Source organism: Bos taurus, chromosome 19 (assembly GCF_002263795.3).
Source record: "Bos taurus isolate L1 Dominette 01449 registration number 42190680 breed Hereford chromosome 19, ARS-UCD2.0, whole genome shotgun sequence".
Lineage (NCBI taxonomy): Eukaryota > Metazoa > Chordata > Mammalia > Artiodactyla > Bovidae > Bos > Bos taurus.
Genome location: NC_037346.1, coordinates 9,444,527 through 9,471,310, shown reverse-complemented (window position 1 = coordinate 9,471,310; position 26,784 = coordinate 9,444,527). Strand labels below are relative to the sequence as shown.

The following is a 26,784-nucleotide window of genomic DNA, read 5'->3' as shown; positions in this document are numbered from 1 at the left end:
AAAGAGCAGTGAAGACATTTTGGTCCCAGGACCTGATATTAAAGCATTCAGGTCCACTCTAACTGAAGCTGTCGGTTGAGAATCTGAACCAACTGTTCTCCATTTCTGTCGGGTTGTATCTCGGGGCCAGGGCGACCTCCAGCGGCCATCCTCCGCCCTGCTGCCCGCTCTGGCTCCCCTGGGCAGAGAGGAAGGGAGGCGCCAAGAGCTGGATCTTCAGGGGAGTCCGACTCCCCACACCCTTTACAGACCAGAGAGTCGCAACTAGCTCGTGGCATTCTCAGCCCCATCTCTCAGGTGAGAAAGCTTCTCAAAACGGAAAGCACCATTCATTCAGGTCACGAACAGGGCTTGCGTCGGGCTCGCCGACGCAAAGGGAGGGTTGGAGGAAGACGTCAGGGTGCGGAAAAGGAGACTCTTCACCCCCACCAGTCGAAGACCGAGACGGAGCCTCAGGCCCAGACCGTCCCCCTTCTCTCTCAGCATTCAGAATCTTTCTCTCCCTTCTGGCTTTGCGACGCACGACCGCAGCGAAACCAAGCGGAGAACTGGATAAAGCTTAGGTGCCTCCCGGGATTTCTCTGAGGTGTAGCCCTAAGGCGGGCTGGTCACCGGAAGTGGATGTAAAGCCCGGGCCCCTACGAGGCTCCGCCCCCCCCCCCCCCCCCACTGCTCTACCGGGAGGCCACGGGCCGCCCCCACTTCCGGTCCCTGGAGCCTTCGCCTGCAGCCCCCCTTTTCTGCTCTCCCATTGGCTACCGCAGGGACGCGCTGTGATTTCCCATTGGTCGCGTCTCTACCCCGGCGCCGCACCTCCTCCCTCCAGGCGCAGCCCCGTTTCCCGGAAGCCGATAGGCTAGAGGCTGGGAGGGCGTCTGCTCCACTGGACCAACGAGCGGCGCGAAGAGCGAGGGCGGTGGCTACGTAGTGGGGGCAGGGCGGGACTCGGCGTGGCTATTGGCCAGGGCGGGCACGGGCCGGAGGTAGGATTGGTTGGGCCGAGGGGCGCCGCGGTGGGTCGGAGCTGCGTGGCCTCCGCGGCTGCGGGAGACGGAAGTGGCGAGAGCGCGGCCTCCGGAGGGTCGGGCGGACGCCGGCTGGGTGAGTCACCGTGCCCCGTGCACTGCCGGTCTGGGAACCGCAACCACCGCGTCTTGCCCGGCCCCTCCCCGGCCCCACCGGCTTTCGTGAGCCCCGCCTTCTGTCATTCGGGGCTCCACCTCCGAACCTTTAGGCTCCGCCCCCAAAACCTGGGCACCTGGGTTCCCCTGTCAGCCTGACCCGCCCCCCCCCACCCCGTGACTAGATCCCCGAGGTCCGGACACCCTGGGCCTCCCAGGCCTGTCCTTTTCTCGCTCGCCCTCGCTTTCTCTGAGGCTGCTTGCCAGTGGGCGGTGAGGCAGCAACCCCGGACTTGCCGCCTCCATGGGAAAGGGTGGGCTGTGACCATGGAGGCGGGGAGGGCCACGGATGGAGACATATCCACACAGCCTTCTTCGGGGTACTGCTGGACTGCCCCCTGAGCTCGGACAGCAGGCATGAAGAAAACTGTCAGTGAAACCTGGGCCTGGTTACCTCAGTGGCTCCCTAGGTGGGCCAAGGAGGCCCATCCTGACATTCCTGTTGCTTGGGCCCACTTGACAGGTACTGACTCTGAGGCCTGCACTTGCCTGATTCTGTCCCTGTTGTGTGGCCTCCTCCCACTAACCTGCACCTCATTTGGAGTCAAGTGCCCTCAGAGGGACATGTCCAGCCCTGCTGCCTTCTGATCACAGGTTGTGGTCCCCTCCCTCTTGGCCTCTGCTCTGGACTCTGCCCCCAGTAAACAGGTCAGGTGGGTGCTGCTCCCAGACTCAGAGGCTGGCAGAGTGCTCTTGTGGATTCATGTTTCCACCAGGACCAGAAGTGAGCCCTGGTTGGGCATCCTCCGTCTCTACAGAGCTGGCGGTTCTTTTGCTTTCCCGCAAAGAACGGGGTTCGGAGCATTTTAATTCTCTTTCTGGGATTGGGAATCAGGACTCTTGAGTCCTGCTGCAGGACTTCGTGGCTGCCTTCATGCCCTGCAGAGTCCACTTGTTGCTTTCTCCCCACGTAGGTCCCATTGCCTCTCTCTGGCATGCTGACTTGTGGAGAGGCTGGGTTCTCTGTGAGGGAGGCAGATAAGCGTTGTGGGGAACTTCGGGAGTAGTTGTGTGGCATTTGTTGATACTATGGTGATGTTAACCGTGCTCTTGACTCCTATGTTTCTCTGTCTCCTTACAGTGAGAAGCAGGCAGCCAGGACCCTCACCACGGTAGAATGGTGAGTACTCTTTCCTCAGACTGCAGTGTTTTCTGTAATCCTGGTGTCTTTTTCCATGAAGCTGCCCGCCCCTCCTGGACCTTGAGCTCCAGGCAACTCTGTTCAGCAACTAAACAGGTTCATCTGCCCTGGAGATAAATTAGGGCTTCTTAGGTTGCAAAACATCAGCTGATACACAGCACTGGGAGGGGAGGCCTCTGGAAGTCTTTTCCTGCACGTGCTCTGACGTGCTTTCCCCACTGTCTCTCTTAGTTCTTCATATTGGCCCTTGTCTTGCTCCTCCTGGTCCTTGGGTGAAGCGCTCTGCTTTGGTCTGAAAGTTAGACCTCCTTTATATCAAGACCCTTGTAGTTCCTACTGAGTCCCTGAAGTACTGTGGGTGCTACATCAGGAGTGACCCCTCTAAAACTGTGGGGCTTCTCTAGCTCCAGAGTGCTGCTCTCCATTAAGCTACTATAGGCAGCCACTGACTGAAGCACCCTCAAGGTGCCCAGAATATCACTGGGGGCTGTGTGTGTGTGTTATAATGATCCCATACATTCTCCACTAACTGCCATTCTTTTCACCTCAAATACAAGGAACCCCTTAATCCCTGAGGGCTGGGAGGAGGAAGTAGTGACTTGAGAAGGGAGTGGAGAGCTGCAGGCCCGGGTTCAGACCAGGCCCTGATTCTGGCTGTATCTCTTTAGTTCTTTCATGTGTCCCCAGTGCTTAGGGACAGGTCAGAGCATTCAGGTGAAGAGAAGACTTGCTCTTTTCCCTCCATAGACATGTGGGTGTGTGGTGTGTATAGTATTGTTCTGGTCTCTTCTCAGAAAGCCTGCTGGTCCTGGCCCCCACCCACTGATAGCCCCTGTCCTTTTTCTTCTCAGTGATACCATGAAAGGAGTCAGCCTGATCTAATTTTGAATCCTGGCACCACCACTTAAATACTTGAGGTGAACTGACTTTCTCTGTAAGCCTCAAATCTCACAAAATTCTTTCAGAGTTGAATGGTTTTAGCCAGATAATGTTTGAAACATGTCTGGCTCATAGTAGATGCTTAATAAAGTGTCAGGTTTCTCCTATTCCTCCCTTCCCCCAAGACCAAAACCCAAACAAAAGCCCTGGTTTCTGAAAGCTACCAGGCACTGGGAGTGTAGGGTTTCAAACAGTTCCTCCTGTGACTCTCAGTGACATTTCAAGCGTCTTATCACTGCCCTTATTCTCTGGCCCTCTACGCAACTCCCTCCATTCCCCTACCCTTGGGTTTTGAGTTTTGTGTTTGCATAGCTTCTGTGGTTCATAGTTCCAGCTCCTCTCTTTTAGTCTAAGAAATTTCTTAGGACTTTCTTACCCAGAAGACAGAGGATGTGAAACAAGGGGAGAGATGGAGCTGAAGGAGTAGAGCTGGGCAGGGGCCTTAGGATAAAAACCCCCGAGAATTTCCCTTTCAGGAGTGTGCAGTGACCCAACTGTCATTAGACCTGTGTCCATTCTAAGGGGCAAAAGGGGAGTGGGATTAGTGAGGTCCGGGGATTGGAAGACACTGATGGACAGGGGAATGGTGAGTGGTGGTTTTGGAGGGAAAGGAAGGAAGCCTAGAAACTGGAAAGGGCCCGCGGTGGAGGGAGGTGAGATCCATCTTGGGACTCACAGCAGGATTTTGGGGGGACTCAAGACGGAGGAGCCTGGTAGGCTGCAGTCCATGGGGTCGCTAACAGTCGGACACGGCTGAGCGACTTCACTTTCACTTTCCACTTTCATGCATTGGAGAAGGAAATGGCAACCCACTCCAGTGTTCTTGCCTGGAGAATCCCAGGGACGGGGGAGCCTGCTGGGCTGCCGTCTATGGGGTCGCACAGAGTCAGAAACGACTGAAGCGACTTAGCAGCAGCAGCAGCAAAGAAGGGAGGGCGTGGGGACGGACGTGTGAAAGAGGGGTGTGGGGTGGCTCACTTGAGAAGAAGGGGAATGAAAAGATGTAGGCGGCCTCGCCGTCCCCTCCCACGCCGTCTGGGGGGTGGGGGCGCAGTCGCTCAGCCCCTCCTGAGAGACCCCAGAAACCCCCGAGGACGCGCTCCTAGGCCGCGGAGGGGCGGTGGGGAGGGAGGAGCCGGGGCTGTGGGCGGGGCCCGGGGCGCCCCTTCCGCGCCGCCCCGCCTCCGCCCTCCCCGAGCCGCGCGGTCGGGGCGCTCCCCTCGTCGGGTTCCCCTCCCTTCCGCGCTCGTGAGCGAGGGCGGAGCTGGGCTCGCTCCATTGTGGAGCGGAGGGGAGAGGCGCGCGGGAGCCGCGCCGAGCCCCGCCGCCCGCGCTCGCCTCCTGGCCGCCGCGGCTGCACCTGGCCGGCCCCGCAGCCGGGATGCGGCGGGCGCCCGGGACGGGCGGGCAGCGCAGCGGCTCCGGGGACATGTGCGCTGGCCCAGACCGCCCGCGACCATGAGCCTGACCGCCCGCGTCTCCTGCTCCATGCTCAGCTGCTTCGTAAGTGCCTGCTCCGCCTGCGGGGGGCGGGGGGGGGCCGGACCCCGACGCCGGCTGCACCCGCAGCCCCGCCCAGGGCCGGCCCTCGAGATTCCGAATTTCAACCCATCCCCCTTCCCAAGGGCCCTGGCAGGGAGAGGGGATGTTACCCCTTTTCTTTACTGGACTTGCTTTCATCTTTGGGTGCCGAGAATTGCTGAAGGCCGGGAATGGGAATTCTGTGACCCATCTTGGCCCCAAAGCCGCTGCCCTTGACTGCAGAGCTTGAGGCCCCGCCCTGCGCGAGTACCTCCTCTACCTCCGCCTCTCGGTCTTGGTCCCGTCCGCCGCATCCTTGCTTGGGGGTGTGGGATATGGCCAGTAGGCCTTCTGGGATGTTCGGGGGCTGGTCGGGGAGCACAGGATGTCTGAGCCGTCTCCCTGGCCCCAGTCCCCTCCCCCTTCCACTACTCCACCCCTCACCTGACGCGCCAGTCTTTTCTCCTTGACTGTCCCCCAAACAGCCTCTCTTCTCCATCTTCCCTGCCACTCTGCCTCTGCGGGCCTCCGTGCCTCTGCATCATTCCCCGCCCTCCCCTCCTCCCCCTTTGGCTTAATGCTGCTTCCCAGCTTCTCCCATCTGTCCGCTCAGATGTTCCCACCCCTCCCCTCCTCACCGTCCCCCCCCCCCCCCACGCCCCCCTCCCCCATGACTGCCAGGCTTCCTCTCTCTGTCCTTGGGTCTCCTGGTTCCTCCCAGGCGCCTGATCCCCTCCTCTCCCTGCCCTCCCTAGTGGCTGGGAAAGGAGTTACTTCTGCTTGCTGTGGGATTCCTCAGGAATTCCCCTCAGATCGTCAGGCAGGGCAGGTTGCTTGGCAGGTGGAGGGGGCTTATTAGCAGTGAGGGCCTAACTGGAAAGGAAGCTCCACTCCAAAACACATCCTCCTTTTGAAAGCATCCGTGAAGGCCCTCTAGAGGCATGGGCCTGCATCCCGCGCCTCCCTCCTCTTTGTCTCCTTCACCCACCAGATTGAAGCCTCAGAGGAGTGGCCTGGGCAGCCTGCATCCCCTCCTGTCTCTGTGACCAGCTTGCACACCTGGTTCCTACTCCTCAGGGCAGCACTTCCCATTTCCCACTTCTGTCTTACCTTTCCAGTTCGCCCTTTTTTTGCTTTGTTTCCTCTCCTTTGTTTGGGCAGTTTGGGTTCTACAGGAGATTCCCTCTTTAGGGAGCACAGATTCCCAGTGACTCTGTGGACCTTGCTCTTCTCTTAGGCTTAAGAGGCTTGAGTTCCCCCTCCACTTCACTCCTCACACAGCACGCCGGGCCTCTCTCCCCTCCTCTGGAGACCAGAACCTTTTTAAAGGGTGTATGTGGGGTTATTGTGGGGAGGGGAGCAGAATGAGGCCTGATGGGCCAGGTGGAGCCTGATGACTTAGGGTTGAGGCCTTCCCCACAGGGTGAGGAGGGGCCCCCCAGCCTGGAGTACATCCAAGCCAAGGATCTGTTCCCCCACAAGGAACTAGTGAAAGAGGAGGAGAATCTGCAGGTAAGGAAGAGCTGGGGGCCCGAGGTGGGTAGAGCTCCCTGCCGGGTTCAGAAAACACCCTTCCTTTCCTCCCCCCACCTCCAAATATCTCCAAGGGGATCTGTTATGGGAGCTCTGGCTTCCTGCTCCTGGGTCTCTGGAGGGAGGGGAGTCTGTCTGTTGTGGAGCCTTGGGCCCTAGGGAAGGCAAGAGCTTTTCTGTATGGCTGTTGCCTGGTGCTGTTACCATGGAGAAGACTCTTGTCCTGCCTTGGCCCGGCTTTTCCAGAGGGGGTCTTACAAATCAAGGGTTGTAGAGGGGAGTGAAGGGGTGACTCATTTCTGGACTGAGGTCCCGCTGCCCCCTGGCAGGTGCCCTTCACAGTGCTACAGGGCGAGGGAGTGGAGTTCCTGGGCCGTGCAGCTGATGCACTCATTGCCATCTCCAACTACCGGCTGCATATCAAGTTCAAGGACTCTGTCATCAACGTGAGTTCCCGTCTTGTTCTCCCACACCCAAGCCACAATCCCTGTGAAATTCAGGGTGGGACTGTGTCAGTGCTCCATTTGGTAGTATCTCCAAAGAGTTGGGGTTCCCTTCTTTTTCTTCCTGTCTCCTAGCGGAAGGTCTGTCTTTGTACCTCTTTCACTCTCCTCCCCCTTCTTCTCTCTTCCCTTGATTCTGTTGCTGGCCCTTCTAGGGACACAGTGACTTGGTTGGAAGAGTGCCACTTACCAACTGTGTGACCTTGATCAATCACTCAGCTGAGGTGCAGTTTCCTCCTTAATAATACGGTGTGCAAATACATGCCTTGAGGTTTCTGGTGATTTTTAACTGGGGTCACATATGTGGAGGACCCAGCACAGTTACCAGGCCCTTAGCAGGCCGTCTGTAAATGTCGGTTTCCTTCCTTCTGTTGCTACATCAGCCTCTGGGCAGAGGTGGGTGAGGAGCAGGGGGATCTGAGCACCAGTCTGCCCTTCCTCTACAGGTCCCCCTCCGGATGATTGACAGCGTGGAGAGCCGGGATATGTTCCAGTTGCACATTGCCTGCAAGGACTCCAAAGTGGTGAGGTGAGAATGGCGGGCCCTCGCTCAGGTCCTCTTACCTTAATCTTGTTGAGACCGCCTGCTGCAGGGTTTCTCTGGAGCGAGAAGGGAAAAATACTGCCTCCCCTTTCCCATTTGGAACAAACAGTGAAAACCCTGTGTTAGTTGGCAGAATCAATTTTCTGACGCACAGTGTCTTGACTAAAGAAATAGGGATAATGCCCCCGGGGTTTTCATAAGGGTTAAATGAGATGACACACTCGAGAACACCTAGGGTGTTACCTGGCACAGAGCTCTCACCTTGGGATTTTCCTGGTGGTCCAGTGGTTAAGACTCTGAGCTCTCCCTGCAGGAAGCCTGGGTTTGATCCCTGGTCTGGGAACTAGATCCCAGATGCCACAACTAAGACCCAGCATGACCAAGTAAATAAATAGTTTTTAAAAAGAAAAAAAAGCACTCACATTGTTCTTGACTCATTTATTTATCCATTTAACATGAATTTATTGAGCACTTTATGCCAGGCTGTTCTAAGTTCTAGGGATATAGCAGGGAACAAATAGACATAATTTTCTGCCCTCATAGAGCTTGTATTCCAATGGGGAGATATGAGTGGTAAATATTAAGTGAGTAAAATACATTGCCTTCCCAGGTGGCTCAGTGGTAAAGACCCCACTTGCCAAGGAGATGTGGGTTCTATCTCTGTGTTGGGAACATCCCCTGGAGAAGGAAATGGCAACCCACTCCAGTACTCTTGCCTGGGAAATGCCATGGACAGAGGAGCCTGGTGGGCTACCGTCCACGGAGTCGCAAAAGAGTTGGACACAACTTAGCGACTAAACAGCAGCAGTGGCAGAATATATTAAATGGTAGTGAAAGTCGGTCAGTTGTGTCCAACTCTTTGCAACCCCATAAACTGTACAGTCCATGGAATTCTCCAGGCCAGAATACTGGAGTGGGTAGCCTATACCTTCTCCAGGGGATCTTCCTGACCCAGGAGGTCTCCTGCATTGCAGGCAGATTCTTTACCAACTGAGCTATCAGGGAAGTAATGTAAAGGTAAAAAGTATAGCAGGGAAAGGGGATATTGAGTGTTATGGGGGTGAAGGTTGTAGCTTTAAACAAAATGATCAGAGAATGGATGCAATGAAAAGGTGACGTTTGAGACCTGAAGAAAGTGACCTGTGGGTATTTGGGAGAAGTGTGTGCCAGACAGAAGGACCAGTGCGTGCAAAGGCCCTGAGGCGGGCGGGAACCTGGCACAATGGCAAGGAGGCTAGCATGGCTGGAGTGGAGTGCACGTGGGTTAGGATAGGGGGATACAAGGTCAGAGAGGTTGGGAGGGTGTCAGGCTGTCATAATGATTGGCTTTTACTTGAGGGAAGTGAAAAAACCACTGGAGGGTTTTGCACAAAGGAATGACATGGTCTGATTATGGAATCACTCTGGCTGCTGTATTGAGAGGAGATGGAAGCAGGATGGGGGTGAAAGCTAGGGCAGAAGCTGGGAGACTAATTAAGAATCTGTTGCAGTTACTCCAGGTGGGAGGTCATGATGGCTGGTCCAGGTTGGTAGCAAACAAAATGGTGAGAAGTAGTCAGAATTTTGAAGGTAGAGATGACAGGGTTTGCTGACAGATTGGCTATGAGAGAAAGAGGGATGACTCCAAGGATTATTAAAAGGATAATAAGACTGATAACCTACTCTCCAGCACAGGAAACTCTAGTAAATACTCTGTAATGACCTATACGAGAATAGAATCTAAAAAAGAGTGGATGTATGTATAACTGATTCACTTTGCTATACACCTGAAACTAACAGCATTGTAAATCAATTATACTCCAATAAAAATTAACGTTTTAAGAAGAGGACGCCCAGTTTAGAGCTTGCTGTGCACTTAGGACTGTTGGCATTCAGAACAGGAATTCGCATTGCCCTTCCCTTCAGGGAGATTAAAATCTAGTTGCGAAAGGAAGACTTAATCTGTGGGAGAGGGTCTTCCATCTACTCTCATTATAGTAGCCAGAGTGATTCTATAATCAGACCATGTCACTCTTGTGTGCAAAACCCTCCAGCTCAAGTAGGCTCTGGGAAAACTTACTGTTTAATTCTCCCAGCACATTAAGAATAACAGAGGAAGGGATCTGTGGAATGGGTTAGGCTGGGAAGGCCTCAAGGAAGAGGTGGGCCTGCAGCTATCTTCAGAGTATCTGGAGGACATGGCTAGGCTGAGAGGAGACCATTAAGTGAAGTGAAAACACCAGGAGACAGGACTTCCTCCCTGAGACAGAAGGCTTGTGCTGGGGAGTTGTGGGAGATAATACAAGGGGTAGCAGACATCCAGGGCCAGAGTTTTAAAACTTTTTTTATTTTTAAAGTCTTTGCTGATTTTTGTTACAATATGGTTTCATTTTTATGTTTTGCACTTGGGCCATGAAGCATGTGGGATCTTTGCTCTCTGACCAGGGATCGAACCCACACCTCCTACATTGGGTGGCAGGGAAGTCCCCCAGGGCCAGATTTGATAGCGTTTGGATTTGATATGAGAAACAGTCAGGCTCCACTAGAGGGGATTCTTATGTCTCAGAAACAGGAGTTCTTGGGAAGAGAATTATCACCCTATGACAGTGTCTCTGGGGTGTTGGCCAGTTTCCCTGGTCCTCCCCGGGGTCCTCAGGCCTTAGCTCCCGCTTTGCAGTCTCCTCTCCCCACACCGTCCCGGGGCTGGGTCTTTGGCCCTCCTGGCCCCTGCACACACTCTCCTCTTGCCTCACTTCATGGCTTCTTGCCTGGCAGGTGCCACTTCTCCACGTTCAAGCAGTGCCAAGAGTGGCTGTCGCGGCTCAGCCGGGCCACAGCGAGACCCGCCAAGCCCGAGGACCTCTTTGCCTTTGCCTACCATGCCTGGTGCCTGGGGCTGACTGAGGAGGACCAGCACGCCCACCTGTGTCAGCCAGGTGAGGCCTGCGGCGCTCACTCCTTATCTCCTGCTCCTCCCCCCTCTTGCCCCCGGGCCCTTGATGCTGACAGGCGCGGGGCTGTGTTGCAGGCGAGCACGTACGATGTCGGCAGGAGGCCGAGCTGGCGAGGATGGGCTTTGACCTGCAGAATGTCTGGAGGGTCTCGCACATCAACAGTAACTACAAGTGAGAGGGCTGGGGGGCGGGGAACCCAAACCCCATTCTGGACCCAGACCTTCTCCCTGGGTGGGTAGAGCAGGGTGGGCGCAGCTCCTGGCTCCCTGAGGGCGGGGGGCTCCTGGTCCCTCTCCCCACAGAGCCATCCCCGAGGACCTTGTGATCACAGGTCTCTAATCAAGCTCCATGACCCGCTCTGGTCTTTCCGCAGGTTGTGCCCCAGTTATCCCCAGAAGCTGCTGGTTCCCGTATGGATCACAGATAAAGAGCTGGAGAACGTGGCTTCCTTCCGCTCCTGGAAGCGGATCCCTGTGGTTGTGTATAGGTGAGGCAGTGGGGACCGAGGCGTCAGTGAGACGTTCTTCGTGCAGGAGGAAAGTCAGAGGTGGAGGTCTGCGGTAGTGTGGTTAACTGGGAGCTGACACTCTTCAGGAAGTGGCTGTGGAATAATTTTATAAGAAAAGCTGCTTTAGTTGTTGTTTTCTCCTAAGGATGAGGCTTTTGGGAAATCTATTCACTTTTTTTTTTTCTTTGCTCTTTTTGAGGACGTGTGTGTGTGTGTGTGTGAAATATCGCATTAAAACGGGTTGATAAACCATGGCCTGTGAACCAAACCGGCCTATAGCCTATTATATGTTTAGCCTGTGAGCTATGAATGATTTTTACATTTTTATTTTAAAATTAAAAATTTTATTTTAAAAAAGAAAACATAAGAATACGCAACAGAGACTGGCTATGACTCCCAAAACTGAAACTTTATTGCCTGGTTCTACACCAGAAAACATTTGCGAGGCAGGCTGCAGCCAGGAGGTTTGGAGCTGTTCATGCTCTGGGCTCGGGCTTGTTCCCCTGCTAGAGGTTTCTATCTGGAGCAGGGGCTGTGTAGACGTGATGAGTCAGTGTCACCGTGGGAATACACAGCACATCTGAGAAATGTATGTGACCATGCTTTGTACACTGTAAAGCTCTCAAGAGATGTTAAGGGCTTTTGGTTCCTCTTATTGTGGGCTGGATGATCGGGTGGTCCCCGCTGGCTCTGGAGATCTCGGCTTGGCCCCCTGAGCTCTCAGCAGTAGGCCTCTGGGGGCTGTGAACACCAAGGGCATGATCGTTTGTTCTGTTTTGTCAGACACCTACGCAACGGGGCTGCCATTGCCCGCTGCAGCCAGCCCGAGATCAGCTGGTGGGGCTGGCGCAATGCTGATGACGAGTACTTGGTCACATCCATCGCTAAAGCCTGTGCCCTGGACCCAGGGCCAAGGACCAGTGGGGGCTCCCTCAGCACCGGGAGTAGTGAGGCCAGCGAGGCATGTGACACTGACTTCGGTAAGGTGTGGGTGGTGCTAGCCCCCTGGGGAGTAGGCCCCCATCTTGGCCTCCTCAGCTCCCAGGGAGACCCCAGGGCAAGAGGGAGAAGAAGCAGACAACATACAGGGCGTCTGGGTTCCTGCCTTTCAGGAGGCAGGGGTGGTGGTGTGAGGGATCTTGTGAAAGGCAGTGGCCTGGGCAGGGTGCTCCTGGGCGCTAACTGACCCAGGGTCTTCCCCCTGCCCTGTGTGTATGCAGATTCCTCCCTGACGGCGTGTTCTGGAGTAGAGAGCAGCACGGCTGCCCCCCAGAAGCTGCTGATCCTGGATGCCCGATCGTACACGGCGGCGGTGGCCAACAGGGCCAAGGGTGGCGGTTGTGAGTGCGAAGGTATTGCTGTTACCCACGTCTGAAGCCAGCCTGGGTGCAGGGGCCTCGGGGGCAGCCTGTGCGTGGAAGCAGCCAAACAAGCCCGGCCTGGGATCAGGACCCCACTCACTTGCTGTGACTGTGCCAAAATTGCTTAATCTCTCTGAGTTTTCTTTTCCCATGTGCAAAATGGGGATGGAACATCCCTCACAAAGTTGTCGGACGATTAGAGGTTACACGTATAAAGTTCGTGGCACAGAGCAGCCGCTGTTTGTTGAGGATTTACTGTCCCTTGTCATTAGGAGTCGTACTTACGCATCATCGTCATTTGTGTTGTTGTTCCCACTGTTAGTATATGGCACTTGAGAGAGAAAAAGGTATTTAGATTCCCAGGCTACACTGAGCTCCAGCCTGGAGCGGCCTGCCCTGCCAGGGGAGCTTCACCCGCCGGGACCGCTCCTGTCCTGGAGGCCTGTTTCCAGGATGTCCTCACGCTGCGCTTTCCTTGTGTGTGTGCAGAGTACTACCCCAACTGTGAGGTCGTGTTCATGGGAATGGCCAACATCCACGCCATCCGGAACAGCTTCCAGTACCTCCGTGCTGTGTGTAGCCAGATGCCGGATCCCAGCAAGTAGGTGTGCCCAACTCCGATTCTGTCTGCCCTCGAGCTTCATCCCTTACCCAGTGCTGCTTGTGCTGGGAGGATCCGGTGGGGAGATGGGAGTTGTGACGTACCGGAAACTCCGGGGCCTGTGTGCGATGGGCCAGTTCCAAGAACGCTTCTTCCGTTTCTCAGCCAATGCTTTGGCGCGGCTACAGGACACTGGGTTCCTTTTATTTGAATTAGTTGTCCTCCAAGAACACAGAGAACTGGGAGGCAAAGTGGCTGGAAGCACATGTGATGTTTCCCAGATCCTCTGTTGATCGGCTGGCTAGATGTCTGCCAGCCGACAGACATTCTGTCTTCCCTACCATCTCGCTAGGTGTCTCTTGGCAGGAGGGTCCTGGGCTAGTCCTCTTGGCGTCAGCTCTTGCAGGGGACTTTGTTACGGTGTAGGGGCCGGGGCTGGCAGAGAGACTGCTGCAGCCTCGGCCCCCTTAGTGACAGATGTGACCTCTGCCCTCGCGTAGCTGGTTGTCGGCTCTGGAGAGCACCAAGTGGCTGCAGCACCTGTCGGTGATGCTGAAGGCGGCGGTGCTCGTGGCGAACACGGTGGACCGGGAGGGCCGGCCCGTGCTGGTGCACTGCTCGGACGGCTGGGACCGCACGCCACAGATCGTCGCGCTGGCCAAGATTCTCCTGGACCCGTATTACAGGACGCTGGAGGTATTGAGAGGGGTTGGGCGGGAAAGAGCAGGAGGAGGGGAATTTGGGGAGGTACTGAACCCCCTGCGTCTGCCTGGGGATCTTTCCCTGGAGAACATGGGTGGCTTGGAGTCCTCTTCCAGGTTTGGGCCTGTTCTTCTCTGAAGCTGCCAGCCCCCCTGCTTTGGGCATCCCTGGCGGGGAGCACTGCAGCCTTCCCAGAGAGGCCCTCTACTCGAACCCCTTCTTGGTTGCAGGGTTTCCAGGTGTTGGTGGAATCTGACTGGCTGGATTTCGGGCACAAGTTTGGAGACCGCTGCGGCCACCAGGAGAACGCAGAGGACCAGAACGAGCAGTGCCCCGTGTTCCTGCAGTGGCTTGACTCCGTCCACCAGCTGCTCAAGCAGTTTCCCTGCCTGTTTGAGTTTAACGAGGCCTTCCTGGTAAGTGGCGCACCCGAGGCGGGGGCAGAGGCGGGGGTGGGCGGCCTGGCCCGGTGCCAACTGTCCCGCTGTCTAGGTGAAGCTGGTGCAGCACACGTACTCCTGCCTCTACGGCACCTTCCTGGCCAACAACCCCTGTGAGCGAGAGAAGCGTAACATCTATAAGCGGACCTGCTCCGTGTGGGCCCTCCTGCGAGCCGGCAACAAGAACTTCCACAACTTCCTCTACACGCCTGGCTCAGAAATGGTGAGTCCCGACCCTTATCCCCCAGGTGCATCTCGGGGGCCTGGGGGGCACTGTCCCGAGGCAGCGGGAAGAACAAGGACCCAGAGGCTTGGGAAGGAAGGGGGACCTGAGACATCTCACAGAACCTGAGTATGGGGCTGCTTCCCTAGGTCCTGCATCCCGTGTGTCATGTCCGGGCGCTGCACCTCTGGACAGCCGTGTATCTGCCGGCGTCATCTCCGTGCACACTTGGGGAGGAGAGCATGGATCTCTACCTTTCCCCGGTGACTCAGAGCCAGGAGTTCTCCGGCCGCTCTCTGGACAGGTAAGAGGGGCTTCTCTCCCCTCTCCGCTACGAAGGCATTGGCTGCTTTGTGCCTTGCCTACATGCTGTTTTCTTCCTTTTATGAAATACTTTAAAGTAACTTCTCGAGTCATTTGAAGGCAAAACTTGGCTCAGGGCTGTTGGCTAGCTTGGAGGGCACTCTGTGTGTTCTCAAGGCCCTCTCTTAAGATAAGAGTAGTTACCTTTTTTCCAAGCTGCCATCATCCTTTGTGACACACCCAGGGGAGAGGAGAACAGAACTAAAAGGAGTGTTTCAGGAAGGTTTGTGGGAATGGTCCTGATTTATATTAACTGATAGAAGAGATGCAGAGCATGCTAGCTCCCTAATAACCTTTGCTGTGTCCAGAGCTCCCAGCAGCATCTGGCTCTCAGGGAAATGAGTATCCTAAAGGGGAACGGCCTTCACATCACTCCCTCAGAATTTAAAGGGAGACATAAAAATTAAAGTTACATTCTGGCTGACTATCTGGGGGGAAGTAGAATGGAGATTGGTTGAATTATAAGAGTAATATCTTTTTTTTTAAGCCAAACAATATAAAAGTAGAAAATGACAGTCCCCCCTGCTCCTTGTCCCCCCAGTGTTCACTGTTGCCACTTTGGTGCCTCCCAGATGTTTATCTCTCCTCAGACATATCCACACTTTCATATAAAAACATTTTTTAAAATACAATGACCGTATTTTTCACATTGTTCTGAAAATTGTTTTCCCCACTGTGCATCAGGATGTCAACCATGAAAGCACATATAAAGCTGCTTTATTGTTTTTAGTGGCTGCATAAGTCGAAAAGTAGAGTGTATGGAAATTTACATAATCAATTTTCAATTGATCATTTAAGTGATTTCCATTTTTTAATCATTATAGGGAGTGTTTTACTTAACATATATTTAAAAAGTTTTTTGGTACAATATACACAATATTTGCTTCCCCCGTGGCTCAGCTAGTAAAGAACCTGCGTGCTAGTGCAGGAGATGCAAGAGACATGGGTTCAATCCCTGGGTGGGGAAGATCCCTTGGAGAAGGAAATGGCAACCCACTCCAGTATTCTTGCCTGGAAAATTCTGTGGACAGAGGAGCCTGGTGGGCCACAGTCCATGGGGTCACAGAATCAGATATGATTGAGTGCATGTACACGCGCACACACACACAATATTTACCATCTAAACCATTTTTGTACATGGTAGTGTTACCATATACCTTGCATTTATGCTAGTGTTTCTGCCAGATACGTGCTTAGAAATGAAAATACTGGGTTCAAAGGATATGTGCATTTCAAATTTTGATCTTTGTTTATTGGTGGAAGGTTTTTAAAATTAAAATATAACTTAACATAATTGGTTGAATATTATAAAGGAAAACAAAACCCCCAACCTCCTAAGCTATAAATTTTAGGTCTTTGGAACTGAGTCCATTGTCAAAGGCCTATAGATAGGCTTCAGGAATTCTGTGATATTCCGTGAACTATGCAGAATGGGGTACCAGTTCATAAGTTTCCTTTTCCAGGAGAGGGGCCATAACTTTTTATCAGATTCTCAGCACATTCTGTGACCCATTTAACAACCACTGCCTTAAATCAATATCTAATTTTTCAAATCAATAAATGTTTTTTAAATACCTACAAGCTGCCTAGGACTGTACTAAGTTTTACATGCTGTACGAAAGACATAGCAGATATTCATCCTATTTAAGATACTTTTTAAAAACTGTGAGATAAGGCATAGGACAGCTGGAGGACAGTTCTAAATTAGCATCTAAGTGGATAAATAGAATGTGTCTTGTTCAAAGCCATTAGAGAAATGGGAAGTAAGAAATGGGTCATTTGTGGAGAAGGAAATGGCAACCCACTCCAGTATTCCTGCCTGGAAAAGTCCATGGACAGAGGAGCCTGGCTGGCTGCAGTCCACGGGGTTACATGACTGAGCATGTGTGCATGAGGGTGGAGGGTCACGGGTTGGTAGCAATAAACTGGTAGAACTAAAAAAAAAAAAAAAAAGAAATGGGTCATTTGGTGACTGTTAATGCAGAGGTTTTTGTGGATGACCAAGCAGGAACCATGGCTTTTTTTTTGGTTTAAGTTTATTTTCTTACTTATTTTCATATTTATTTATTTGCCTACATCTGGTCTTAGTTGCAGCATGTGGGATCTAGTTCCTTGACCAGGATTTGAACCCAGGGCCCCAGCATTGGCAGCACAGAGTCTTAGCCCCTGGACCACCAGGGAAGTCCCAGGAACCATGGCTTTTTAGTGTCCCTTGTACCTGGCTCAGGGCCTAGAACATAATAGGTGCTTTAGTAAATGCTTAAATGAACAAGTGAATGGAGTAAAGGGAGTTATAAGCTTGGTAACAAGGTTAGTGGAGAGGGGTCCAAAAGAATAGGATACATAAGAGAGAATTTCTTTTAAAAAGAAGCACCACCGCTTTGGAGCTAGAGCTGGCAGGGATTGGAAAGGGGCATTTTAAAAACAATATTTATTTCTTTACCTCTGGCTGGGTGTTGGGTCTTAGTTTCAGCATGGAGGGGAGGTCTTGGTTGCAGCGTGCAGGCTTCTCTCTGGTGGAGGCGTGGGCTCAGTAGTCGCAGCGCACAGGCCTAGTTGCCCCAAGGCATGTGCGAGCTTATCTTAGTTTCCTGAGCAGGGATCGAACCCGAGTCCCCTGCATTGGAAGGTGGATTCTGAACCACGGGACCAGCAGAGAATCCCTGGGAAAGGGTATTTTGAAGAATAGAAAGAAATAAACAGGATAGTTCCTTGAGGGCTTTTATACTGAGGAATTTATTTTGATTCAGGTGTCAGTAGTAAGTCATTGTGACCTAGTGACAAAAGGATTTTTCAAGAATTAACCAGTGAGCAGGGTAGTTGGAAGCACGGAGGCCAGCCAGGACTGTTGTAATTCAGATAAGAAGGGAAGAGAAAGAATTAAATTCAGATGTTGTTGAGAAGTCATTAGCAGTCTGTGGTGTTGACTGAATGTTGGAAGGTGGAAGTGAAGAGTTAAGAGACCAAAGTCAGGTCCCAAATCTCTGAGCTTAGAAACCAGGAGGATATTTGTACCATCTGTAGAAACTGAGGGGCTTCCCAGGTGGCTCAGTGGTAAAGAATCTGCCTGCAGTGTGGGAGATGTGGGTTTGATCCCTGGGTCAGGAAGATCCTCTGGAGATGGAAATAACAACCCACTCCAGTATTTTTGTCTGGAAAATTCCATGGACAGAGGGGCCTGGCGGGTTACAGTCATGGGATCACAAAGAGTTGGACACGACGGAGCGACTGAGCACGCCTGCACGTAGACACTGTAAAGTTGAGAAGATGAGTCAGTTCGGAGAGATGGAAGAGATACATGCAGGTTGGGACTGAAATATCTTGACAACAAAGAGGAGGTGTGCTGTAGGCAGTTCAAGGTGGAGTTGGATTTCATGGATAAGGGTTTTAAAGGAAATGGTTTCTCTCACAGCTGACCTGACTCACCTTCGGTTCTACCTTCCCCTAGATCAAAAACATCCTGCTCTCTTTCCTCTTCTCCATTAAAGTCCAACACATTCTTCCATCCCCAGCTCAGATTCTGTCCTCTGTGCGTAGCTGTCCTTGACCACATTTGCTGGATAAGTTCTCTCGTGGTTCCAAACTCCTCAGACATCGTTCTTGCTCCCCTCATTGTTAATTAGACCTTTGGTGCACACAGGACTCAGCTGTGGAGGACAGCAGGCTGTTGCTATTGGTGAGTCTGACTAAAGAGTACATTGGAATTCTTCATACTTTCTACTTCTTTTGTGTGTTTGAAAGTTTCATAATAAAAAATAAAACAAAGAAAAAAACTAAAAAGTTGCCAAGCTGAGATTCAAACTTGGACTATGGGACTCCAGAGGCTATGATCATAATGTTGTTATTGCCTTCTTGGAATCTGTTAACCACACTGACACACAGCAATCAAAATCGATCACAGAGTAAAATCAAACACAAGAGTAATTTTATAGAAGTACTAATAATTTTAAAAAACCAAACACTTAAAAAAAAATCAGCTCTATTGTAACTGTGTTTGAAGGATTTTTCAGTGTGGGCTTGGCTGAGTGAGGCCTCTGAAAAAGAAAGTCCAGCAAATTCTCCAGTTTCTTGGCAAAGTTTCCTCAGTTTTGTTGCTCTGAACACTTTATAGAACTGTATTAAAAATTAGGGTGGTCATTCTTTTTTTCTTCAACGTTTTATTTTATATTGGAGTACAGCCGATTAACACTGTTGTGACAGTTTCAGGTGGACAGCATAGGGACCCAGCCATGCATATACATGTATTCGTTCTCCTGCAAACTCCCCTCCTATGCAGGCTGAGGGCAGTCATTCTTGAAAATGTTGGTTGCCCATTTGGTGTACACGGATGTCTCTAGAACTGTATACTGGGGAAGTTTCCATGGTGACTTGGGCCTCAGAGGAGTACGCTGCCGCTAAATGGTTGTAAAAAGCCATGCTGGTCCCTGCTGTGATGGAGGGATAATTTATAATAAGGAAGGTTATAAAAATGAGGTCATGAGTGAGGCCTTAATAAGTTTGTGGTTGGTTGCCTATACTTTGAATCCTCATAGCATCTCGGCAAGGTAATTTATCGTCATTTTATAGAGAAGAGAAACCAAATGTCTGAGAGGTTAAATAGCTCACTTGAGTCATGTATCTATAATCAGTGTCAGAACTGGTATCATCCAACTCCAGGACCTACCATCTTTCTGTCTTGCTGTGTGTAATAGGGGCGGTTGCATGTAAGGTTTGAGGCCGAATTGTATTCCTGGCTGGAAGGGTAGATTGGAAGGCATCAGCTTATAAGGCAGCTGAGGTTATGGGAGTGGTTGAGGATTCAAGGGAGACTGTGAGGAAAGACTGATGAAAACTGAGGACAGACCCTGGGTTGGGTTCCTGAGGAGGGGGTTCAAGTCCTCCACTTTTGCAGAGCAGACTCTTTACTTTTTTGTGGCCATGCTGAGTCTTAGCTCCCAGACCAAGGATTGAACCTACACCTCCGGCAGTGGAAGTATAGCACCTTAACCACTGCCAGGGAGCTCTAGAACAGACTTTTGCAGTGAACATTGGCTATTTGTATCTTTCTTTAAAGATTGATTTATGTATTTTATTTTTTCGGCTGCAGAGGGGCTTCCTATCGCTCCAGTGGCTTGTCTTGTTGCAGAGCACAGGCTCTGGGCAAACGGCATGTGGGCTCTTCCTGGATGAGGGATTCAACCTGTGACCCGTCTCGACAGGCAGATTCTTAACCACCGGACTGCCAGGGAAACTTGAACATTGGTTATTTGTAATCTTAAATGTTATTTCTTGTGAACTCTGGCTTTGATTGCTTTGGTGACCCAATTTTGTCTGTTGGAGGTAGCTCTCAGTTCCTGACCTGGAGGTGGTGTGTTGTCTTTGCAGATTACCTAAAACGAGATCTATGGATGATCTTCTTTCTGCCTGTGACACAAGCAGCCCCCTGACGCGCACATCCAGTGACCCCAACCTGAATAACCACTGTCAGGAGGCCAGAGCAGGCCTGGAGCCCTGGCATGGCAATCCCGAGGCATCGCAGACTGCCTTCGTGGAGTCTGGGGCCGGAGGTCCCCAGCAGGCTATAGGGGAGATGGCGGGTCCTCCCTCGCTGCCCAGCAGCCAGAAAGACTACTTGAGCAATAAACCTTTCAAGAGTCACAGAAACGGTTCTCCAGGTTACAAACCGCTTGGTGCCACAGTGCCCCAGGAAACGAAGAGCAGCACTTCTGAGCCTGAGACCAAAGCCCTCACAGAGACTCAGGCCCCAGCTCCAGGCCCTCCTGCCCAGGACGAGCTGGATAGGACTTCGGATGGCACAGAGGAGCCACCTGAACGCTGTCCTGAAAAAGCAGCTATCCACACACTCTCTAAAGTCGTCTCGGACAAGCGTGAAGGAACCGGTGACTTTCCTGAGTCCTCCCAGAACCCCCTCCCAGGGGCCCTCCAGCAGGCCCAGCTGGACTCTCTGCTGGGCATGCCCTCCAGACGTGCCCCAGATCATGGTCTGGGCACCCTCTGCAACCCACCGAGTGCTACCTACCAAACTCCTCCAAACCCCAGTGCTTACGTTCCCAACCAGGACCCCCCGGGGTGTGCAGCAAGTGTCGCCAACCAGGAACCGCCTAGTTCTGTGCTAGATACGATTCACGGGGAGGAAGACACAGGCAAGAGAGGGAATCATAGGAACGGGCAGTTACTGGAGAACCCCCGCTTGGGAAAAGTGCCATTGGAATTGGCCCGAAAGCCGATTTCTCAGAGCCAGATCAGTGAGTTCTCTTTCTTAGGGTCCAACTGGGACAGCTTTCATGGGATGGTGACTTCACTCCCCAGTGGGGAGACCACCCCTCGACGGCTGCTTTCCTACGGCTGTTGTAGCAAGAGGGCGAGCAGTAAGCAGACGCGGGCACCGGGGCCCTGCTTTGGGGGCCAGTGGGCTCAGAGAGAAGGGGTGAAGTCGCCGGTCTGTTCTAGTCATTCCAATGGACACTGTACTGGTCCAGGTGGAAAAAACAACCGGATGTGGCTGTCCGGTCACCCAAAGCAGGTCCCCAGCATGAAGCCTGTCGCCCTGAGCTGCCCTTCTCCAGTGCCTCCCCTCTACCTGGACGACGATGGACTCCCCTTCCCCACGGATGTGATCCAGCACAGGTTACGGCAGATCGAAGCAGGGTACAAGCAGGAGGTGGAGCAGCTCCGCCGACAGGTGCGTGAGCTTCAGATGAGGCTGGATATCCGCCACTGCTGCGCCCCTCCAGCGGAGCCCCCCATGGACTATGAGGACGATTTTGTAAGTACTCACGGCCTGCCCCCATCCAGCCTTTCACCCGCCCCACAGCCATTCACTGGGTACTTGCTGCGTGCCACTGAGTTAGGGGGTGGGCTGTAGGATGAGAGACCTTGCTCTGCTCTCAGGGAGCTCACAGTCTATTGGGAGAGTCAAGCCCACCATTAGAAGGCTGTTCTTAAGTGACATGATGGTCGGAAGCGTCAGGTATCAGGGGCCATAGGGGAGTCAAAGGTCAGGGAAGGCTCTCCTAAGAAGATAGTGCTTGAGCCGAGTGCTGAAGGATGGGTCACTTTTAGCCACACAGACAGTGAAAAAGGAACCCCATTTCCAGAAGCATGGAGGTATTCCAGGGGGTGTAGCTTGAATAAAGAGGTGTATGTGTTTGCACATGTGCATGCATGTGTGCACACTTGTGCTGGGACTGTGAGGGAGGGAGTTAGTAGTGTGGTGGGAGGTGACATTGGGAAGTGGGAAGGGATTAGAAAGCTCAGCTTGAGAGCTCGTTTTGTGTGGATTCTACCTTCAGGGCAGTAAAAGTTTTGGCTAGTGAGTCGTAGGATCAGAGTACTGCCCCAGAGGGACTTCCCTGGTGGTCCAGTGGTTAAGATTCTGAGTTCCTAGTGCAGGGGGCCTGGATTACATCCCTGGTCAGGAAACTAAGGGCATGGCTTGTCCCCCTCCAAAAAAAAAAAAGAGTGCTGAAAAGAGTACTACCCTAGCACCAGTGTGTCAAGTGGATGAAGCAGTTGAAAACCAGGGAGGCTGGTTAGGACCTCTTGGAATAAGCCAGGTGAGAGATGACGAGGCACAGCAATCCTCAGGGAGCTTCTTGGAAGAAGCTCTAGAACATTCCCAATTGCCTGCTGCATACTTCTCTGCTGGTGGGATGGTCAGGGCTAACAACTTATTTCTTACTGTTTAGAGTGATGGTTTAGAACAGGAGTCAGCGGATTTGTTTGGTAAAGGGCCAGATAGTAAATAATTTAGGCCCTGAGAGACGTATCGTCTCTTTACAGCTACTAGGCTCTTCTGTCAAAGCGCAGAAGCAGCCATAATGACCATATGTTAATGAATTGAGTGTGGCTGTCTTCCAGAGAAACCTGACTTACAGAAGCAGGCAGTGGGCCAGTTTGGCCTGTGGGCCAGAGCTTGCAAACTCCTGGTTTAGAATGTAACAGGAGAAATATTCTTTCCATACTGTGATGCAGCATGTTGGTCAAGAGCATGGGTCTGAAGCCAGAATGCTAGGTCCAAATCCCACATTTACTGCCTATCAGCTCTTAATTCTCTCTGTGGCTTAATTTCCTTGTTTGTAAAAGTGGGGATAATAATAGCATACATTTATAAGATTGTCAGGAAAATAAGTTCCTGCATGTGATCGGAGAAGGCAATGGCACCCCACTCCAGTACTCTTGCCTGGAAAATCCCATGAGCGGCGGAGCCTGGTAGGCTGCAGTCCATGGGGTCGCTAAGAGTCAGACACGGCTGAGCGCCTTCACTTTCACTTTTCACTTTCATGCATTGGAGAAGGAAATGGCAACCCACTCCAGTACTCTTGCCTGGAGAATCCCAGGGATGGGGGAGCCTGGTTGGCTTCCATCTATGGGATTGCACAGAGTTGGACACGACTGAAGTGAGTTAGCAGCCTGCATGTGATGTACTTAGAAACGGTGCTTGACACATAGTGAACAATAAATGTTAGAGATGATGAAGGCGCTGGTGGTAATGCCTTGGCTTTTTCTTTAGACGTGTTTGAAGGAGTCAGATGGCAGTGATACAGAAGATTTTGGCTCTGATCACAGTGACGACTGCCTTTCAGAAGCAAGCTGGGAACCTGTTGATAAGAAAGAGACTGAGGTATGTCCAGGCAAATACGTGGCAGGTCCTTCTGCAACGTAGGGAGTTTTCATAATTTTCAGAGACTAGTCACATGTTCTCCCCCAGTTGACTCTCTGTAGGCAAGTAGTAGCCACCTAGACCTTGTCCTTTTCTTCCAGGATGCTTTCCTTGCTGCAGTGTTGCTGGAATTTTTCCTTTTGCCCTCTGTTAGGTGACTCGCTGGGTTCCAGACCACATGGCATCACATTGCTATAATTGTGACTGTGAATTCTGGTTGGCCAAACGCAGACACCATTGCAGGTAACGTGTTTTGTGTGATTCAGTAGGGCTTGAAAGCCATAGAGAGGGACGTAGATACGAACTAAATTGAGTTAATCTGATAACGGAGATACCTTTATAGGAACTAGTTTTGTTTTTTCCCAACTTTTCTTTTTATTTACTCATGTAAGGCCTTTTAGAGTATGATTCATTCCCAGTATGTCGGCATCTCTGATGAACTCTTCCTTCTTCATGCTTTGGCAGAAATTGTGGAAATGTATTTTGTGCTGGCTGCTGCCACCTGAAGTTGCCCATTCCTGATCAACAACTCTATGACCCAGTTCTCGTCTGTAACTCATGTTACGAACATATCCAAGTATCTCGGGCCAGGGAACTCATGAGCCAACATCTGAAGAAACCCATTGCTACAGCTTCCAGTTGAATGCCAGAGGAGAAGACCTGTCCAGTTTTAGCAGGTTTGAAGGGAGGATGTGCTTCAGGTGTAGTTTTTGAAGGTTCCTTGGTGTGGCTCATGAAATCACAGAGCTCAAAGATACAGTCTTGAGAAATCCTCCTTGGTACCATGAGACTGGAGCAGAGGAATTCCAATCTGGCGGGAGTCCTCTCCTGGTGAGACTCTCACCTTGGGAGTAATGGTCCTGATCCAGACCCAGAGTCTGGAAGCTTAACGTTGAGTTGGTGACTCCAGTTTCTTTCTCCTGGGGTCACAGGATGATGATTTCATAGATACTGCCTGGTGATGTGTGCCCTAAACAGCAATAGAAAGGCATATGTATAACCAAACTCCAAGTGATAACCAGATCCATCTCTCCTCCACCTTGAAAAAAGCAGATTATAGTATATAAGATAGGAATTCCTATCCTATTTGAAATGAACTATACCCTGTACCTCTGTGCTCTGTGTCTGTGCATGAAGGCTCAGTCTTTAGAGGCACTCCCTCTAGTTGCATTAGTTCTGTCTTTCTGTGGAGTTTGGTTTTAAAGACCGGTCCAGCTAGTGGAGGTTTTGCTGTATTTTTCACTTGGCTCATCAGCCAGCATCAGTGAACATTCAGTTTAGGGGGACAGTTTTAGGGAGTGAGACAGACCTTTTCGGGAGCAGAGAAAACTCTGCTGATGTTCAGTTCTGGCAGACATCAGTTATTTGGAGCTGTGAAGGCAGTAGTCTTTGTTACTCAGTGGCAGCTCTGGAGGTAAGCACTGTGAAGAATGAGAAGGGAAAAGCAGAAATTATCCTTGTGAAATATTTGCTGATTGTGCCCTACCCTTTGCGCCTGACTTTTCCTAGTTGTCCTGGTGCTAACACAGGAGCTACACCTTGATCCTCTCCTGGCATGAAAATAAAACAATGGTTTTTTTTTTTTGGGAGGGGGGGTCTTTGTTCCATTGCCCACTTCCCACATGTTGTCTTTCCCTTGGCTGCTGCCTCCTCTGGGTCACACTGCTTCTTATCCTGAACACTTGACATGTTGAGGGTAGAATTTTGCGTTTGGTTTTTACCTCCTAGAATATGCTGTTTGGTATGTGAGGGTTTCAGTACAAATGCTGCTGTCTATTTCTGTGCACTTAACAATGGAACCCAAACAGAAGAGAATAAAGCCTTGATACCAAAATTGGGAGAAAAAATGTGTCCATTTGGACCAAACATTGTTTTTGTTTTGTTTGTTTTCATCTTAGTATGTACCAGTGGCACTTAACCAAAAGATACAGTGATATTAGCCATGTGCAGTGGTTAGGACAGATACAGTCTCCTTGACTTATAATGAAACCACTAGGATTTCCTTATACGTTTTCCTTGATTCATTGGTGTAGAAAAGGTAAATTACACTTAGGCTCAGCCTGTTTTAAAACGATGGTAGCTGTCTAACTGCTACTTGTTCATGTTGCTTCCTGGAAAAAACGTTTTTCCTTTGAAAATACTTAGGATCTGCATTTAGAACAAGAAATGTTATTTGTCCTGACCTTTTCTTCAGCCCTACAGAGAAGCATCTGTGCTTTTTATACTTGCCATGGATGTAACCTAAAAAGTTTTGGTGTATCTAGGTCAGTCTAGCAGAACTTTTTTCGTTTAAATGGAGTTGAATAATGGAGAATTTGTGTCTGGGAAATTCCTGAATTCATTGAAAAAGTAACAAACTATTCCTTGTCTCCAATACGTAAAATAAGCATTTTCTCAGTCATTACAATTTACTGCCAGTTGTGAGTGGCTTTTTAATTAACTCGACTTTCATTGCACTTCGATTGGTGACATTTGAGGAGACTGTATCTGTCTACTTTGAATGGCTGTTTTGAGGGACTGTCCCATCAATGAACATACTGCATGGCCTTGGAGAGAGACTCTGGGCTCTTGGCTCAGATGTATTCATCAAATACTCCTTTCAGAGCTCTTGTGGGTGTAAGTGACATGATGTGGCCAAAAATCCAAACTGTGCAGTTGCGTTGTGACAAACATGCAATGTGCTGTAAAAACTCAATACAATTTAAATAAAATCTCTATATTAGTGCTGCTTTGTTGGGTCTTTTTCTTCATTTTTAACTTCTAAGAAAACTTAACACTCATTTTTTTCTTTTGACCCTGAGAAAGGACTGAAACATTACTCCATCTCCCAGCTATTTCCATGTTTAAAATGGCCCTCTCTTTTTTATCAGCACAGCTCCTGCTGTATTGTCATTTATTGATCAGATAGGCCGTTTTCCTTATGGATACTATTGAATTTGTTTCCGTCTGATGTAAGCTTTATTTCTCTTTGTCTAAAAGTTCACCAGCTGCTTGATCAGTCACACAGGATTATACTTATCTTTGCCCCGTTCCCTCCTCATAGGCTCCTGTTTTCTTTCCACCTTGGGTAAATGGTCTTGAGCAAAGCATTGGCTGAAGAGAGTATATTTCAGAACAGATAAAATGCCACTCTTTTCAATTTGTGCACTCAGGGTATCGCCGTTTTTATTTGGAGAGACAATCAATTCAACTGTTAGGACTAATAAGAGCATAGAATGTGTTTTTGAGAATGCCCGGATTTGTTATCACCCACTTCACACTTCCTGAATTCTAAAGCCCCACAGCCCCGCTGCCGGTAGCGGTGAAGTACACAGGTCTCCGCATTCCGCCGCGGATACCCCAGCGGATCTCTCTGCAGTACGGGACACCGGCCCGCGGGCCCCGGGCCCCAGCGCCTCCGGCTCCCTCGGGAGGCCGCCGAGCGAGCGCAGAGCGAGCGTACCTTCTCCGTGGTGCACGTGGCGCGGGTGTAAGGGGCGGGTCGGCTCGCGCCAAGTGCTGCCGCGCAGCGGCAACTCGAGGCCCCATTGGCCGCGCTGGCAGGCGCCGCGGGGGGGCTCGTGCGCCAACGGTCCCCGGGTCCGCGACGGCGGGGTGCTGGTTGGAGGGGGCAGGGCGGAGCGAAGGCC

General features: G+C 51.4%; 1 protein-coding gene across 5 annotated transcripts; it reads left to right on the top strand.

The window, feature by feature from the left end:
• The first annotated feature begins 1,052 nt into the window (after positions 1 to 1,052).
• On the top strand, positions 1,053 to 25,879 carry MTMR4 (myotubularin related protein 4). Of its 5 annotated transcripts, none has more exons than NR_198899.1 (19): positions 1,053 to 1,101; positions 2,263 to 2,301; positions 6,205 to 6,294; positions 6,645 to 6,761; positions 7,265 to 7,347; positions 10,117 to 10,277; positions 10,370 to 10,466; positions 10,669 to 10,782; positions 11,587 to 11,783; positions 12,024 to 12,155; positions 12,654 to 12,765; positions 13,266 to 13,461; positions 13,698 to 13,883; positions 13,960 to 14,130; positions 14,280 to 14,434; positions 19,858 to 21,259; positions 23,006 to 23,116; positions 23,257 to 23,398; positions 23,621 to 25,879. NR_198899.1 is itself a non-coding variant. In NM_001435087.1 (19 exons), exons 2-19 carry the CDS (start codon positions 2,299 to 2,301, stop codon positions 23,796 to 23,798), a joined length of 3,594 nt encoding a protein of 1,197 aa, NP_001422016.1. In that variant the 5' UTR covers positions 1,053 to 1,101; positions 2,263 to 2,298; the 3' UTR covers positions 23,799 to 25,879. The 5 variants fall into 5 exon arrangements, 4 of the variants coding, with proteins under 4 accessions (NP_001422016.1, NP_001422017.1, NP_001422018.1 ...); NM_001435087.1 differs by having other exon boundaries at positions 23,310 to 23,398; NM_001435088.1 differs by having other exon boundaries at positions 1,053 to 1,644; positions 23,310 to 23,398.
• The last annotated feature ends 905 nt before the right edge of the window (positions 25,880 to 26,784 follow it).